The sequence below is a fragment of the Sarcophilus harrisii genome, chromosome 3 (assembly GCF_902635505.1).
Source record: "Sarcophilus harrisii chromosome 3, mSarHar1.11, whole genome shotgun sequence".
Classification (NCBI taxonomy): domain Eukaryota; kingdom Metazoa; phylum Chordata; class Mammalia; order Dasyuromorphia; family Dasyuridae; genus Sarcophilus; species Sarcophilus harrisii.
Window position 1 is genome coordinate 594,763,041 of NC_045428.1, and position 13,584 is coordinate 594,776,624.

Consider the following 13,584-nt stretch of genomic DNA (forward strand, 5'->3'; position numbering starts at 1 on the left):
TGATTTCAGGGAGGCTGGAGAGACTGACATGAACTAATGCTGAGGGAAGCGAGCAGAACCGGGAGATCATTGTACAGGACAAGGGCAAGATTACGTGATGATCAATTCCGATGGGCGGGACTCTTCAACAACATAGGATTCGGGTCAATTCCAGTAGACTTGTGGTGGAGAGAGCACCCGCACTCAGAGAGGATTATGGGGCTGAACGTGCATCACAACGTGCTAGTTCACTCTATTTGTTGCTTTTGCTTGCCTTTTGTTTTCTTCTCATTTTTTCCCTTTTTGATCTGATTTTCCTTGCGCAGCATAACTGTGGAAATACGCATAGAACGGCACATGTTCAATAAATATTGAATGACTTGCGGTCCAGGGGAGGGAGGAGGGGGAAGGGAGGCGAAAAATCTGGAACACGAGGTTTTGCGTGGAAAATAAAAGACTTTAGTTAAAGAAAGAAACCACTGGGCCGCGATTTGGCAGATGCCAAGCCCAACCCCCGCCACCTTCTGTGAGATGCCCAGCGCCACACCCTCCCAGGCAGCCCTGCCCGGCGGGTACCCTCGGCTTCCCGCGCTTCGGACAGAAGGCGCAGATAGTGAGGACCCCAGTGTGATCCGAGGCTGGGGCAGGAAGGCCTTGCCCCAGAGCACGTGTCAGCCTTCGCCGAGGCGCCGCAAGTGTTACAGGCTCCCTCATTGGCAAAGGCTGAGGCGCCGCAAGTGTTAGCGCCTCCCTCATTGGCAAAGGCTGAGGCGCCGCAAGTGTTACAGGCTCCCTCATTGGCAAAGGCTGAGGTGCGGCAAGAGTTACAGCCCCCCTCATTGGCAAAGGCTGAGGTGCGGCAAGAGTTACAGGCTCCCTCATTGGCAAAGGCTGAGGTGCACCGCAAGTGTTACAGCCCCCCTCATTGGCAAAGGCTGAGGTGCGGCAAGTGTTACAGCCCCCCTCATTGGCAAAGGCTGAGGTGCCAAGGTTACAGGTTTCTTGGCCGGCTCACCGGGCGGTCCGGGGGGGCGGGGCGGGCGTGGCTCATTTGACACCCGGTGTTCTGCCCTTTCCGGGGGTCCTTCAAGCGGAGGCCTGGCGTGTGCAATAAACCCCAGCCTGGGGGGCGAGGGTGGTCTCCAAGGCCCGTTTCAGGAGTAGGAAGCAGAGGCTCCGTGCTCTGTGCCCTCCCCAGGGCCGCTCCCTCGAAAAGGTCCCTTGGGACCCCAGGGGGGGCCTCCGCCCTCGTCTCCACTGCTGGGTCAGGCCCCTCCCTCCCCTCTTTCTCAGGAGGGGGGAGGGCCTCCCTCTGGGCCAATCAGTGCAAAAGGAAGAAGGCCAAGAGTCGGGAAAGAAAGAACGGCGTAACTTAGCCGAGGCCCCACCCCCAAGGGAGATGGGGGTGGAACAGGTGGGGGCGGCATCGTGCCTGGGGCCTGGACCTGTTTTGCGCCGGCTTGCCCCCTAACTGCCCCGCTCAAGGCCCGCCCCGCGGGGCACTGCTGGACCGGGAGAGGAAGTGGGGCGGGCCGGGCAAGGGTGGGGGCGGCGTGGCGGGGGGGGACCCTCCCCTCTTGGGTCCGGGAGGGAGGGGGGGGGAAGGGCCGCCTGTGGGGGAGGGGGTGGCCCAAGGCCCCTCCCTTTTTCCCCTTGGGCTCCCTGTCACCCTCCCCCTAACCTCCAAACTCCCACCTCCCCTGCCCGTGGCCCCTCACCTCTGACCCTCCCCCAAACTAGTACACTGACCCCCCAATTCTGACCTCTTCCATCCCCGAGTCCTAACCTCTGACCCTGAACTCTACATTCCGAACTTTTCTTGCCTCTGACCCCCGACCACTTACCCCCATGATCTTTCCCCTTCATCTCTGACCTTTTTCCTGACACCCCCCCTTCCCATTCCCTGACCTCTGAACCCGGCCCCTCCTCTTTGGCTCTGTCCCAGACCTGGTGGGTCTCTGACCTGGCCGGGCTTGCCTTTTACCTCTGACCTCTTACCTCTGGTCTTTGCAGATAGCCCCTGCTCTATGGGCTCTTTCCCGCCGCCTACTCCAGCTCTCCCTCCGTCCCCAGACAGACAGAGGGGTGGTCCCTAGAGTTCCCCGTCTCCATGAGCATGCTGTCCCCCTGCTCTGTCTCAGGCTGCCATGGAGCCCCGGGGGCTGGACCCCCGACCAGTGCAGCCGGCTGATCGGGCGGTCCGCATCCGGCACCGGAGGACCAAGCGGGAGCGAAACCAGGCGAGGGCCGGCAGAGGCCCCGGGGCCAGGGGTCCCCGGGCGCCCCGCGCTCGGCCAAGGTGCTCGCTGGCCCACAGGGACCCGGCCCTGGGCCCCCCCGCACCCCAGCCCGTGGTCATCACCCAGGGTCGGCTGAGCCGGGCACACCGGGGCTTCCTGAGCAGCGAGGTGAAGTCCCTGAATGTGGACCGGCTGCTGGGTGGCCTGGCGGAGGAGGTGAGCAGCCCCCCAGCCGGGGAGGCCCCAGAACCCACAGTCGCCGGCACCACCCCGTGCACTTCCTGGGGAGAAGAGCCCAGCCCACTGCCAGCCAAGGGCAAGGAGAATGAAGCCCCAGGAGAGCCCAGCCCGTGCCCCCCCAGCCCTCGTACCCTGCTGGAGGAGCTTCAAGCGCAGCTGCATCTTCCTGGGGCCTTCCCCAGGCGCAGCCTGGTCCAGGAGGCCCGAGCAGAGATCATGGGGGCGCTGCTGGCCCACTACGGGGAGTTGCCTGACCTCAGCCAGGTCCTTAGGGGCCTCCGGGAAGAGGGAGCAGGTGAGGAGGAGCGCCAACCTCCTGCCCATGAGCCTCTTGGGTCTGGGAGGCCCCATCCCTGCTGGGCCTCAGCTGCTTTACTCATGTTCTTCCTGCCAGGGCCAGAGCCTGCAATCTCAGAGGAGTGGAGGATGGTGCCCCGGGATCGAGACCACACTGATCAGCAGGCCCTGATGGAGAGCAGGAGGAGGAGGAGGAGGAAGGGGAAAAGGGAACTTGTGTTTACCTTGGGGGCCACCCCGAGCCCACCATCCACCGAGAAGGTAAGACCTCTTCACCCGAGGGACACGGGAGTTGCTGGCCAAAAGCTTTGAGGGTAGCAGACAGGCAGGGGGGGTTGCCAGATGCCCACTGCCTTGCCCTGCATTCCTACCCACAGAGCCTGGTGCTGCCCCCGGACCCATGGGTGCCCACACCCTCACCCCCACCCCCACCCCTTGGACCGGAGCGTGGAGATTCGACTTGGGGCCCCCAGACATCATTCGATGTCCTGAAGAGCATCTGGCTGCCTGCTACCCCACCGACGTGTGCCCCACCCTGGCAGTGGGGAGCTGGGGGTGCTCCCCACCCACCTGCTCGCTTCCCCAACTCAGAGGCCCTGGACTGGAGCCCCAGCCCCCCAGCCCCAATGCCTGGACTGCCCTGGTTTGTGTCCAGGAGCAGCCCAGAGCCCTGGACCTTCCCCCGAATGCGGCTGTACTGAGGGCAGGAGCCCTCCCCAACGTGCCCCCCCATCTAGGACCTTGTTGAAAGTATTCTCATTTCTGGGCAACGGCAGCGGGCAGGGGAGAATTAGCTCCCGTTATTTCTTGGTGCTTTCATGTTCAAGAATTTCAATAAAATGTATGAAGAGCTCACCATGTAAAAGACCCTGGGAGGATCCACTGCCAGGTTACTCCCTGGTTCCCTGAGGGAGGCTGTGAGCACACCAGGCAGGGCAGCCTCCTCCCCGGTGTTCGTTTCTGAACAGGGCTGTCTGGGATACTGGGAGATGATGACAAAGAAGGAAGAAGGATGGAGGTGCTAGGAAATGAGTCTGGAGTGAGATGGCAGAGGTGCCCAGGGGCCTGAGTTCTGTGAACTGTGCTGAATTGGGCATCACTCTGGAGAGCAGGGGACCATGAAGCTGACTTAGATCAGTCAGTCAATAATCATTAATTAAGTGCCTTCTGTATGCCAGGTGTAAGAGTGGGAGGGAGGGATGAAATCACTTGTGCGCTCACAAGCTTGTCAGGTCCAGTTGGGGTAATAGAAAGGGCAGTCACAGGATTAAGGGGGATTGGGAAAGGCTTCTAACAAATGGTGAGATTTTAGCTGGGACTAAAGGGGGCCGGTGTTCCCAGGCATGGGAAATAAGCAGAGAGAATGCATAGAACAAGGAGACGGGAGTCTTGTCCATGGCACAGCCAGGAGATTGAATTTGCTAACTCGGTGATGAGGGAAGGGTGAGAAGATTGGAAAAATAGGTGGGGGCTTTGAATGTCAAACAGGATTTTGTATTTGATCCTAGAGACAATAAGGAGCCCCTAAAGTTTACTGAAAGGGGGGGATATCACTTTAGTGGCTGAATGGAGACTGGACAAGAGGGAGAGAGACTTGGGACGGTAGTCCAGGGGTGAGGCTATGAGGGCCTGCACCAGGGTGGGGACAGTGACAGAGGAGAGGAGGGGTGTGTTTGAGAGATGCCCCAAAGGGACTACAGCAGGCCTTGGCAACAGCTTGGGTACGGTGAGGTAGGTAAGAGGTGAGGAGTCCAGGATGACTCCTGCTTGGGAGCCTGAGGGCCTGGGAGGAGCGTGTTACCCTCTACAATGATAGGGAAGAAAGGGGGCAATGGAAGGTTGGAGGAGAAAGTTTTGGACAAGTAGAGTTTCAAGTGTCTATAGGGTATTTGCGGTGTCTGATAGAGCAGCAAGATGGGAGTTGGAGATTAGGCCTGAATAAGTAGATCTGAAAATCATGACCATAAAGAGGATATAATATATAACATGTAGATATATATTTAATAGTTAAGCTATTAATAAGTTAATATATTGAATAAGTTAATAGATATTATATATCTTATGGAAGCTGATGAGATCACCAAGTGAAGTAAGAAAGCAGAGGAACCAGGACAGAGGTCTGGAGGTCACTTAGGGCCAGAACGTGGAATCGGGATGAGGATCGAGCAAAGAAGATGGACAAGGAGGAGAACTGGAGGGAGGAGGACTGTGGAGGGGGAGAGAGAGGAAGGGCTACTAAAACCTAAACAGCGCCAAAGGGGGCAGAAAGGTCAAGGAGAATGAAGATTGGGGAAAGGCTGTTGGATTTGGCAACTAAGGGATTGTTAGTAAAGAGAGCAGCTTTGGTGGAATATGGCCAGAAACTGATTGTAAGAGCTTATGAAGGGAGAGGAAAAGTGGAGCCATCCATTATGGACAATTTTCCCTAGGAATTTGGCCACAAAGAGCAGAGAAATGGGACTCTAGCTAATAGATGGATAGAGGAAGGCTAGGGAAGACAGGGGCATGTTTGTAGTCAATAGGGAAGCAACCAGTGCACAGAAATTGAGGATAAGTGGGAGCAGAGAGAATGGCCTGAGGTCCCTTGTATGGGTAGAAGGATTTGTCTTGGCTTCCTCTTCATGTGACATCTGAAAGCAGAGAAAGTGGGGGAAAGGGACTGACCATGAGGGGTAAAGAGGGAGCTCACAGGTATATCTGATTTTTATTTATTTATTTTTGGTAAAATGAGGCAAGGATCTCAGCTGAGAGAATGGGGAGAAGTGGAACCATGGGAGCTTTGGAAGGGCTACTCTGAAAAGTGAGATAGTGGATGAATTAGGGAAGTGAAAAGGATTGCCTGGCTGCCTTGAGGGCCCAGCTGAGATTACGGAACACATCTTTAGTGAACCTGGTCCGAAGGGCAATGGGCTGGGTCAGATACAAAGCATCCGAAAGTTCCTGTGCAGGGTTGGGCCCAGGATTAGTCCCTCCATTTCAACCTGATCTTGAAAAATAGTGACAGAGCAGGGGAGAAACATGCCGGGCCCTGTGCTTTAAGAATGGTTTTGGCTGTGTGGAGGACAGGGCCTTTGGAACGGAGGTCCAGAAGTGAACTGGAATCCGGTCCTAGTGGGAGAAGTGATGGCACATAGCGGGGAGGCAGCCAGTTGTGCTGGCCATTTTGGGCGTGAAGGCTGTGGGCCCATCTCCTGAGTCTCTGGCTCTGCCAGAGCAGAACGCCTTTGGGACAAGTGCTGTGCTCCAGGGTGAGAGAGTGTTTGCCATTGGCTAAGGGGGTGCTGTTGGTGACACACTGGTGAGATAGCTAGACCTGAGATAGTTATCTGCAGTTTACAGAGAGATAAAGTTACCTGCCCAGCATCCCACAGCTAGTGGGCAGTAGAACTGGGTCTCAAACCCAGCGCTTGTGTGTGACTTGAGTGCTCCCCCCAAAGCCCAAGTGTTCACCAAGAAAAAGTAGCAGGGGGGCCCCTGGAAAGGCTCCCTTCCCAAGAGGGAAAGGGGCCTGCCCTAAGACCCTCATGGTGAAGTGTCCAGGGCCCAGAGTCCAGGAGGCTTGGAAGCCTAGTCCTGCCACCATTTAGAGTATGTGACTTGGGGAAAGTCTGTCCCCCACTTTGCATTTTCCACCCAGTAAAATGCCTAATTCAGGCCAAATGATCTCTGAGAGCAAAGGGGGAGAGCTAGGAAGAACCCCAGAAATTTAATCCCGGCTGCCTCAGGGGGAATGGCCAAACCCACAGGAGGATGCAGGTCCCGAGACTCCGGGCCACGTGTCTGGAAGGGCCTGGCCCGATCGGGTGCCCAGCAGGAGCAGGAGCTGGCGCCCAGGCGCCACTGAGGAGGGGGCGTCAGGGAACAAGCTCTTCCTTGCCAGGGGTCTGGGTGCCACTCGACCCTCAAAACCCGGGAGCAACACAGAAAAAGGGGGATCCCCGAGGCGCCCGGGTGGGGGCAGGGGGAGATGGGGGTCGGGTCCCCCAGACCGTCGGGTGGGGCGGGTGGGGTGGGAAAGTTCCACCACGTCCCCCGGAGCCGGGCGATGGAGCCGGGGAGGAGGGGACGGGGGCGAGGTTGGAGGACCCGCACACGCCGGGCCGGGGATGACGGTGGGAAGCAGGTCCGGCCCCGGAGGCCGGAGGGGAGTAAGAAGTCTGGAGGGGCTGGGAGCGCAGAGGAGCGGGGCGTGGGGAGGGGCCCCTTTCTCCTTAGGTCGGAGGGGAGGAAGAGGGATAGGCGGGTGGGAGGATGGGGCCGCTGCGCAGTGGGGAAGTCTGGTCCTCGAAGCCTCAGAGGCCGGAGTGGCAAAGGATGGGAGGGATCGGGGCGCAGAGGAGGGGCAGGGGCGCGACAGAGGGGGGCGGGCTCGCGGAGTTGGGTCCTCCGGCTCCGAGGTCCGCGCAGAGGAGGCGGGGCGAGGGAGGGTGGGGGAGGGGCCGGCCGGCCGGCGGCGGCCTTTCACTCGGGTGCGCGCGCGCGCTCGGCCCCGCCGGAGTCTCCGGAGCGGAGGCAGGATGGAGCCCCCGCGCGCACCCGCGCTGCTGCTGCTGCTGCTGCCGCTGCTGCTGCCGCTGCCCCCCTGCGTCCGGGGCAAGTACGTGCGGGGCAACCTCAGCTCCAAGGAGGTGAGCGCGCCCGGGCCCGAGCCCTAGCGGCAGCCGCCCCTAGGACCCGGCCCCTCCCCCGCCCTGGAGCCCGGCCGCCCCGCGCTGGGCTCCGCCCCCGGCAGACCCCCACTCCATCGCCCCCTCCTAGTCTCTGGGCCACCAGCTTTCGAAGACCCTGGACCGAAGGCCCACGAAGATGCTGGATCCACCTGGGGGCGGGGCTGGGAGAAGGGGCGTGGTTAAATGGGGCGGAGCTAAAGAGGGTACCTGGGGAGAGGGGAGGGGGCCGCGGAAGGCATGGGGAAGGAGAAGGGAGGGAAGGCTGGGGAGAGAGACCGGCCTAAGAAGAATAGCCGGTGACGAGGGGAGGGGGCCGGGAACTGATACCGGAGTACGTTCCGGGGAGGTCAGGTCCCCGGAGACCTTGAGGGTCCTGGGGCTGGGAAGGTGCCCCGGGGTCCAGGCTGAGAGGGTGAGGTCCCGGCCCGGAAGGGATTGAGGTCAGGCCTGGGGAGACAGTGGGGTAGACGAGGGGGATGGGCTCTGGAAGGATACTGAGGTCAAGGCAAGGGGGAGAGGGGCCGCTGTGAGAAATGTTAGGGTCAGGGAACGTCGGGCAGGCCTGGCTGCCCCAGGGTGCTGCGGGGAAGCGGAGCCTCTGACCTTTTCCTTCCCCAGGACTGGGTATTCCTCACAAGATTCTGCTTCCTGTCTGACTATGGCCGGCTGGACTTCAGGTTCCGATATCCCGAGGTTAGAAAAACACTCCCTCAGATTCCCGAGTCCCTCCGACAGCCCCTCAGGCTGAGCACAGTCCTGGCTAAGCCCCTTTCCCTGTAGTGCCCCCTCCCCTCCGCAGCTGAATGAGAGGGTCGGGCAGCCCGACCTCAGGTCCTCGAGTCTCCGAGTGACCACCTCCCGAGGCAAGCCTTGAGAGGCCTCTGCCCCCATCCTTCCCATCCCTGTCTTCCCAGGCCAAGTGCTGTGAGAACATCCTCCTCTACTTCGATGACCCTTCCCAGTGGCCTGCAGTGTACAAGGCCCAGGACAAGGTGGGAGGCCTCTGGGCAGAGTAACCACAGGGACCGGGGCTGCCAGAGCCCAGGGAGGGATCAGGCTGGGAGGGGGGCAGAGCTTGGGGGCCTGGTCCCCACCATCCCTCCGCCCCCCAGGACTGCTTGGCCAAAGAGGCAGTGATTCGGCCCGAGAATAACCAAGTGATCAATCTCACTACCCAGTACCCCTGGTCCGGCTGTCAAGTGAGTGGCTGGAGCCGGGAGACGTGGGGGCAGGGCCTGGGATTTGGGGTAGGGCCTGGGGGGAAGAGCCCAGGAACCTGGAGGGGGAAATCCCAGCTGTGAGTGGGTGGGCCCAAGAGTGAGTCCATAGGCTTCTATTAAGACTTACTGTGTGCCCTGCAATCTGGGGATGGAAGGAAAGGCCAAAGGAGCCCTGCCCCCACGGGGCTCACCCTCTGTGTGGAATTGGCCACATCCGGGATGCCCGCAGAGAGAAGGGGGAGGGGACTTGGCCCTGGCTTCCTCGGACTCCCCTCGGCAGGTGGTGTCCGAGGGGGGCGTCCGCTACCTCAGCTGCTCCAGCGGCCGCAGCTTCCGATCGGTGCGAGAGAGATGGTGGTACATCGCCCTCAGCAAGTGCGGGGTAAGGCGAGCCTAGCCCGATGCCCACCCCCAGCCCATGCGCCCCCTCCCACTGCCCCTGCTCAGGCGCTCCTGCCGCCCTGCAGGGAGATGGGCTGCAGCTGGAGTACGAGATGGTGCTGACCAATGGAAAGTCCTTCTGGACCCGACACTTCTCGGCTGATGAATTTGGTGAGTCTAGAGACCCGGCTTCCTCGGGTCCGGGAGGGCATCAGGACCCCCGTCTCCCAGACAGCCACAGAGCGTGAACTGATCCCCGCTCTCTCCAGGCATCCTGGAGACAGATGTGACCTTCCTCCTCATCTTCACCCTCATCTTCCTCCTCTCCTGCTACTTTGGTTGTAAGTCACCCTCAGGTGGGGGAGAGGGGAGACCTTGGAGGATGGCGTGGCCTTGAGGGCGCCCCACAGACACCTCTCCCCCTCCCTCCTGACCCAGACTTGCTGAAAGGCCGACAGCTGCTTCACACAACCTACAAGATGTTCATGGCAGCGGCAGGAGTGGAAGGTGAGAGCTGGGGGTGGGGAGGCCAGAGACTGAGGTGGCCCTGCTCCGGACTCTGAGGAACTGGGGGCCTTTGGTCCTTCTCCGCCCCACTCCCCACTTCTGGCCAGTAGATTTATAAAGGCATAGCTCTGCAAGAAGAAACTGTTCTCCTTCGGTCTTGTATTCCCAGCATGCAGGTGGTGCTTAATAAATGTCCAATGACTGACTTAACTTTGCCTTTTACAGTCCTCAGCCTCCTGTTTTTCTGCATATACTGGGGTCAATATGCCAGCAATGGCATCGGCAATGAGAGCTTGAAGATCGTGGGTGAGGACTGCACTGGGGGCAGGGCATGGGGGGGGCGGGGCGCTGGCCAGGGGCCCTCCCTGAGCCCTTCTCTCCCTTCCTCTCAGCCAAACTGCTGTTTTCTGTCAGCTTCCTCATCTTCTTACTGATGCTGATCCTGCTGGGAAAAGGCTTCACTGTGACACGGTGCCTGGGCATGGGGACGGCGGGGCTCCCTGGGGGGGGAGGGGCATTTAGGAAAGAGCCTGCTGGGGGGGCAGCTTAGCGGTACAGGGGCTGCCCATTACCACCTTTCCTGATGGTCTTCTCTCCATCCCCCACATCCTGTCTCTCTGGCTCTCTTTCCTCCCTTCCCCTCTCTCTCCTTTTCTCTCTCCATCCCCAGGGGCCGGATCAGCCACTCAGGCTCCGTGAAGCTCTCTGTCTACATGACACTGTACACACTCACACACGTGGTTCTCCTTATCTAGGGGCTGGGAGGCCAGCCCACCCGCCGCTCTCCCTCCTCCTCTCCTGTCTCTGCTCTCCCTGCCCCGCCCCCCAGGGCTCTGTTCCCTACCGGGGGGGGCTCCTGGGCCCTGGGACGGCACCCGGGCCCGGGTCTCCTCAGCTGTAAAACGCAGGGGTGGGGCCAGGCCGGGGGCTCAGGCTCTCTCCCTGCCCCCTGGGGGCTGGGTTTTGACCCAGGGCGGGTGCTGCCCCTCAGGTCCCCAGCGATGCAGGGCTCATCGGGCGGGTGGCCGCCCCTGTGGTTCTTTCGCCCGTGCTGGTGTCTCTGGGCCTTCCCGGCACCGTTCTTGGGCCCTTTTTGCCCCTCACCTCTGGTGGGCCGGGGCGGGGTCCGGCGCTTCCGTGAACCTCTGGACCCCGGGCGGGGCCTCCCCTCCGGCCCCTTCTCACCCCCGCGTTCCCCATGCGGACCCGTGTCCCCTGCGACCTCCAGTGCCCTCTGATCCTGTGACCTCTGACTCCTCTTTGTGTCTGTTCCCTGATCTTTGCTCAAAACTCCCCTCCTGACCTCTGACCTCTCCTAATCCAGGCACCTTCTCTGCCTCTGACATCTTCTGGTGAGACCATGGCCCGGCTGGCCTGGGAGACCCCGATCCGGGAGGGACCCTGGGCACGGCGCTGGGGGAGGGGTGGCCGCTGGTTCCTGGCACAGGAGCCCTCTCCCTGCCCGGGGGCAGGGGGGCCAGGTCAGGGGCTCCCCACCTCCCCCCCCAGGTTTTTTGGGTCCCTGCGGCCCTCATTGCTACTTTGGCTCCCCAAAGGGCTCAGGGGAAAGGATGTCAATGGGTCCAGCGGGGTTCCCCTTTCTGGGGTCTTTCTGGGGGGCGGGGAGGGCCGGGGTGGGCCCGGGGTTTTTCCCTCGAGGCCCTCTTGTCCTCCCTTTCTTTTCCCCTCCCCCCCCCCCTGTCCCCTCCTTCCTTCCTTCCTCCTTCCCCTCTTACCCCCTCCCCCCCCCCCTTCCCCCCTCCCCGTCCCGATCATGGGGGCCCCTCCCAAATTCCCCCCACTCTGATCGCCTCCGGGGGGGCAGAGGGGGGCCCCCCTCAGAAATTTCCCCAGCCCGCGACTTTCTGGGCGCTCGGTCCCCGCTTCCGGACTCTTCTCCTCCCCTTGGGCTCTGGGGGGCGTAAACTCAGCCCTCAGGGGTCCCGGCCCGCCCCTGGGGGGGGGGGGCCCCCCCCCCCCCCCCCCTGGCTCCCGCCCTGGGGCCTCCCCCGGCCCCCCCCCCTCACCCCACCCCCCTCCCCCCGCCCCCCCCCTTCCCCCCCCCCCTCCGCCCTTTTTCCCCCCCCCCTTCCCCCCCCCCCTTCCGGTCCCCCCCCCCCGGTCCCTTTCGGGTCCCCCCCCCATTCTCCCCAACCCCCCCTTTTCCCCCCCCCTCCCCCTCCCTCCCCCTCAGGGCCCCGGGGGGGGGCGCCTTTCCCAGGGGAAACCACGTTCTCCCCGCCTCCTGGGAGTTCCCGCCAGCTACTGATCATCCCCCTCCCCTCCCCGCACCCTCCCCCTCCCCCCAGGCTGGGAAGCGGGGGGGAGGCGGCGGCAGGGGGCCTCGGGGCGGGTGTCCTCCCAGCCCACCCCCGGTGGGCCTGCCCCCCCACCGCTCCCCCCCGTCCACAGGCCCCACCCTGGCTCCGGTCTTCCCCGTCCAACCGTGCGGGGCTGGGCCCCATCTGGGGGCCCCCGGCAAGCGGGGGAGGGTTTGGGGGGGGTGGCCCAGCCTGAGTCCTGGGACCCAAGAGGCCTCTGCGGCCGGCAGCTTCCCTCCCCCAGCCCCCACCCGACTCAGAACCCCCCACCCCCTCATTTTGTGCCAAATGGCCCCAGTGGGAGCCTCTCTCCCCCCACCCCTCCCTCCCCTCAGCCCCTACCCCGAAGGTCACCGAGGGACCCCAGCCTCCTCCTGCTCCGGGATCTCCGGCCTCCTTCAAGTCTGCACGGATACTGAGGTACTTCCTCCAGAAAGCTCAAGATCCAGGCCCAGGCTCCGTCTGACCTCTGAGATGCCATGACCTCTGGCCTCCATCCCTTCGCAGTCTCCTGCCACAGGCTTTGACCCCTGCCCTGCGACAGATGTTCCGCTGGATTCTGACCCGGTGACCCCCTGGGATGGTACTCAGCCAGCAGCTGGCTTTTTTGTGGGGTGCCTAGGGGAGGGGGTTCCTTTTCTTGCCAAAATAAAAGATATGAACTCTACGGGCCAGTGTGGCCTCTGCCAGCCTCCAGTCTCGTTTGCCGGGTGTGTGAGTCAGGCCCTGTGGGGTGAGGGAGGGTGTGGAGAAGCGCTGGGAGCCCGGTGTGGCCCAGAGACTCCCCGGGGGCCCTGGGTCCCACCCAGGATGCCTTCCTCTACTCCGGGACCCTGGCCCGCCTCTGGTGCAGCAGGAAGCAGCTGGGCCTAAACCAAGAGGCCTGGAGCCCAGGGCCCCAGCCCTGCCCCAGCAGGTCAGCTCCATTCCCGGGGCCTCCACTGGGTGTCCTTGGCCACTTGTGAGCGCGATGCCTGCTCTTGTAGAAGGACTTGAAGCTAGTGGGCCTGAGGGCGGCTCCCCCAAGCACAGAGCCCTGACACGGCCCCCGGGGGATGGGAAAAGCCGTTACTGAGCATCTGTGCCGGGCCAGACCAGACGGTGGGGGGGGGGGGGGGGGGGGGGGGGGGGGGGGGGGGGGGGGGCACTGGTTAGCTCATCTGTGGAGACAAGGTCAGGGTCAAAGAGGACCCTTAGAATGGGGGTGTCAGGACTGGAAGGGGGCTTAGAACAGGGGAGTATCAGGGCTGGGAGAAAAGAAGGCAATCTGGGGGCCGAGGGTCTGGGTTTAAAGCTCAGCTTTGCCATTTGCTGCCTGTGTGGCCTTGGGAAAGACTAGCTCCAAGCTCAGAGTGAAGGGCCTGTGGCCGCTGAGAACTTTTCTGTCTTTAAGTCTCTGTGATGTAAAAGCCAGAGTGGGCCCAGCCTCCAGGAGCTTCCCAGGGCCTAAAATCTGTCTTCTGAGAAATTATACAAGGTGGTGAGTGCATAGAGTGCTGAGCCTGGACCCGGGAGGACCCGACTTCAAATCCGGTTGCAGGCGATTTCTTGCTGCCTGACTCTGCACAAGTCACTTAAGGCAAATCTGCCTCAGTTTCCTCATCTGTAAAATGAGCTGGAGAAGGAAAAGCCAACCACTCCACTAGCTCTGCCAAGAAAAGCCCACATGGGATCACGGAGCCAATGCAACTGAAAACTGACTGAACAGCAGCCTGAACAAGCAGCAACG

At 61.8% G+C, this 13,584-nt stretch overlaps 1 protein-coding gene across 1 annotated transcript; it reads left to right on the plus strand.

Annotated features, from left to right (window-relative positions):
- The first annotated feature begins 1,631 nt into the window (after positions 1-1,631).
- On the plus strand, positions 1,632-10,295 carry LOC100930520 (transmembrane protein 145). The gene is made up of 12 exons (XM_031963248.1): positions 1,632-2,754; positions 2,854-3,017; positions 8,045-8,119; positions 8,341-8,418; positions 8,539-8,625; positions 8,927-9,028; positions 9,114-9,198; positions 9,297-9,368; positions 9,466-9,534; positions 9,760-9,840; positions 9,927-10,005; positions 10,205-10,295. The coding sequence occupies exons 1-12, from the start codon at positions 2,127-2,129 to the stop codon at positions 10,287-10,289; spliced, it is 1,605 nt and encodes a 534-aa protein (XP_031819108.1). The 5' UTR covers positions 1,632-2,126; the 3' UTR covers positions 10,290-10,295.
- Positions 10,296-13,584: the final 3,289 nt, after the last annotated feature.

Excerpts from the sequence above, each read along its gene's own strand:
- LOC100930520 (XM_031963248.1), top strand. The coding sequence starts at position 2,127 with ATGGAGCCCCGGGGGCTGGACCCCCGACCAGTGCAGCCGGCTGATCGG. Across the intron at positions 8,626-8,926 it reads ACCCCTGGTCCGGCTGTCAA|GTGGTGTCCGAGGGGGGCGT; the intron begins GTGAGTGGCTGG and ends TCCCCTCGGCAG. Across the intron at positions 9,841-9,926 it reads TGAGAGCTTGAAGATCGTGG|CCAAACTGCTGTTTTCTGTC; the intron begins GTGAGGACTGCA and ends CCTTCCTCTCAG.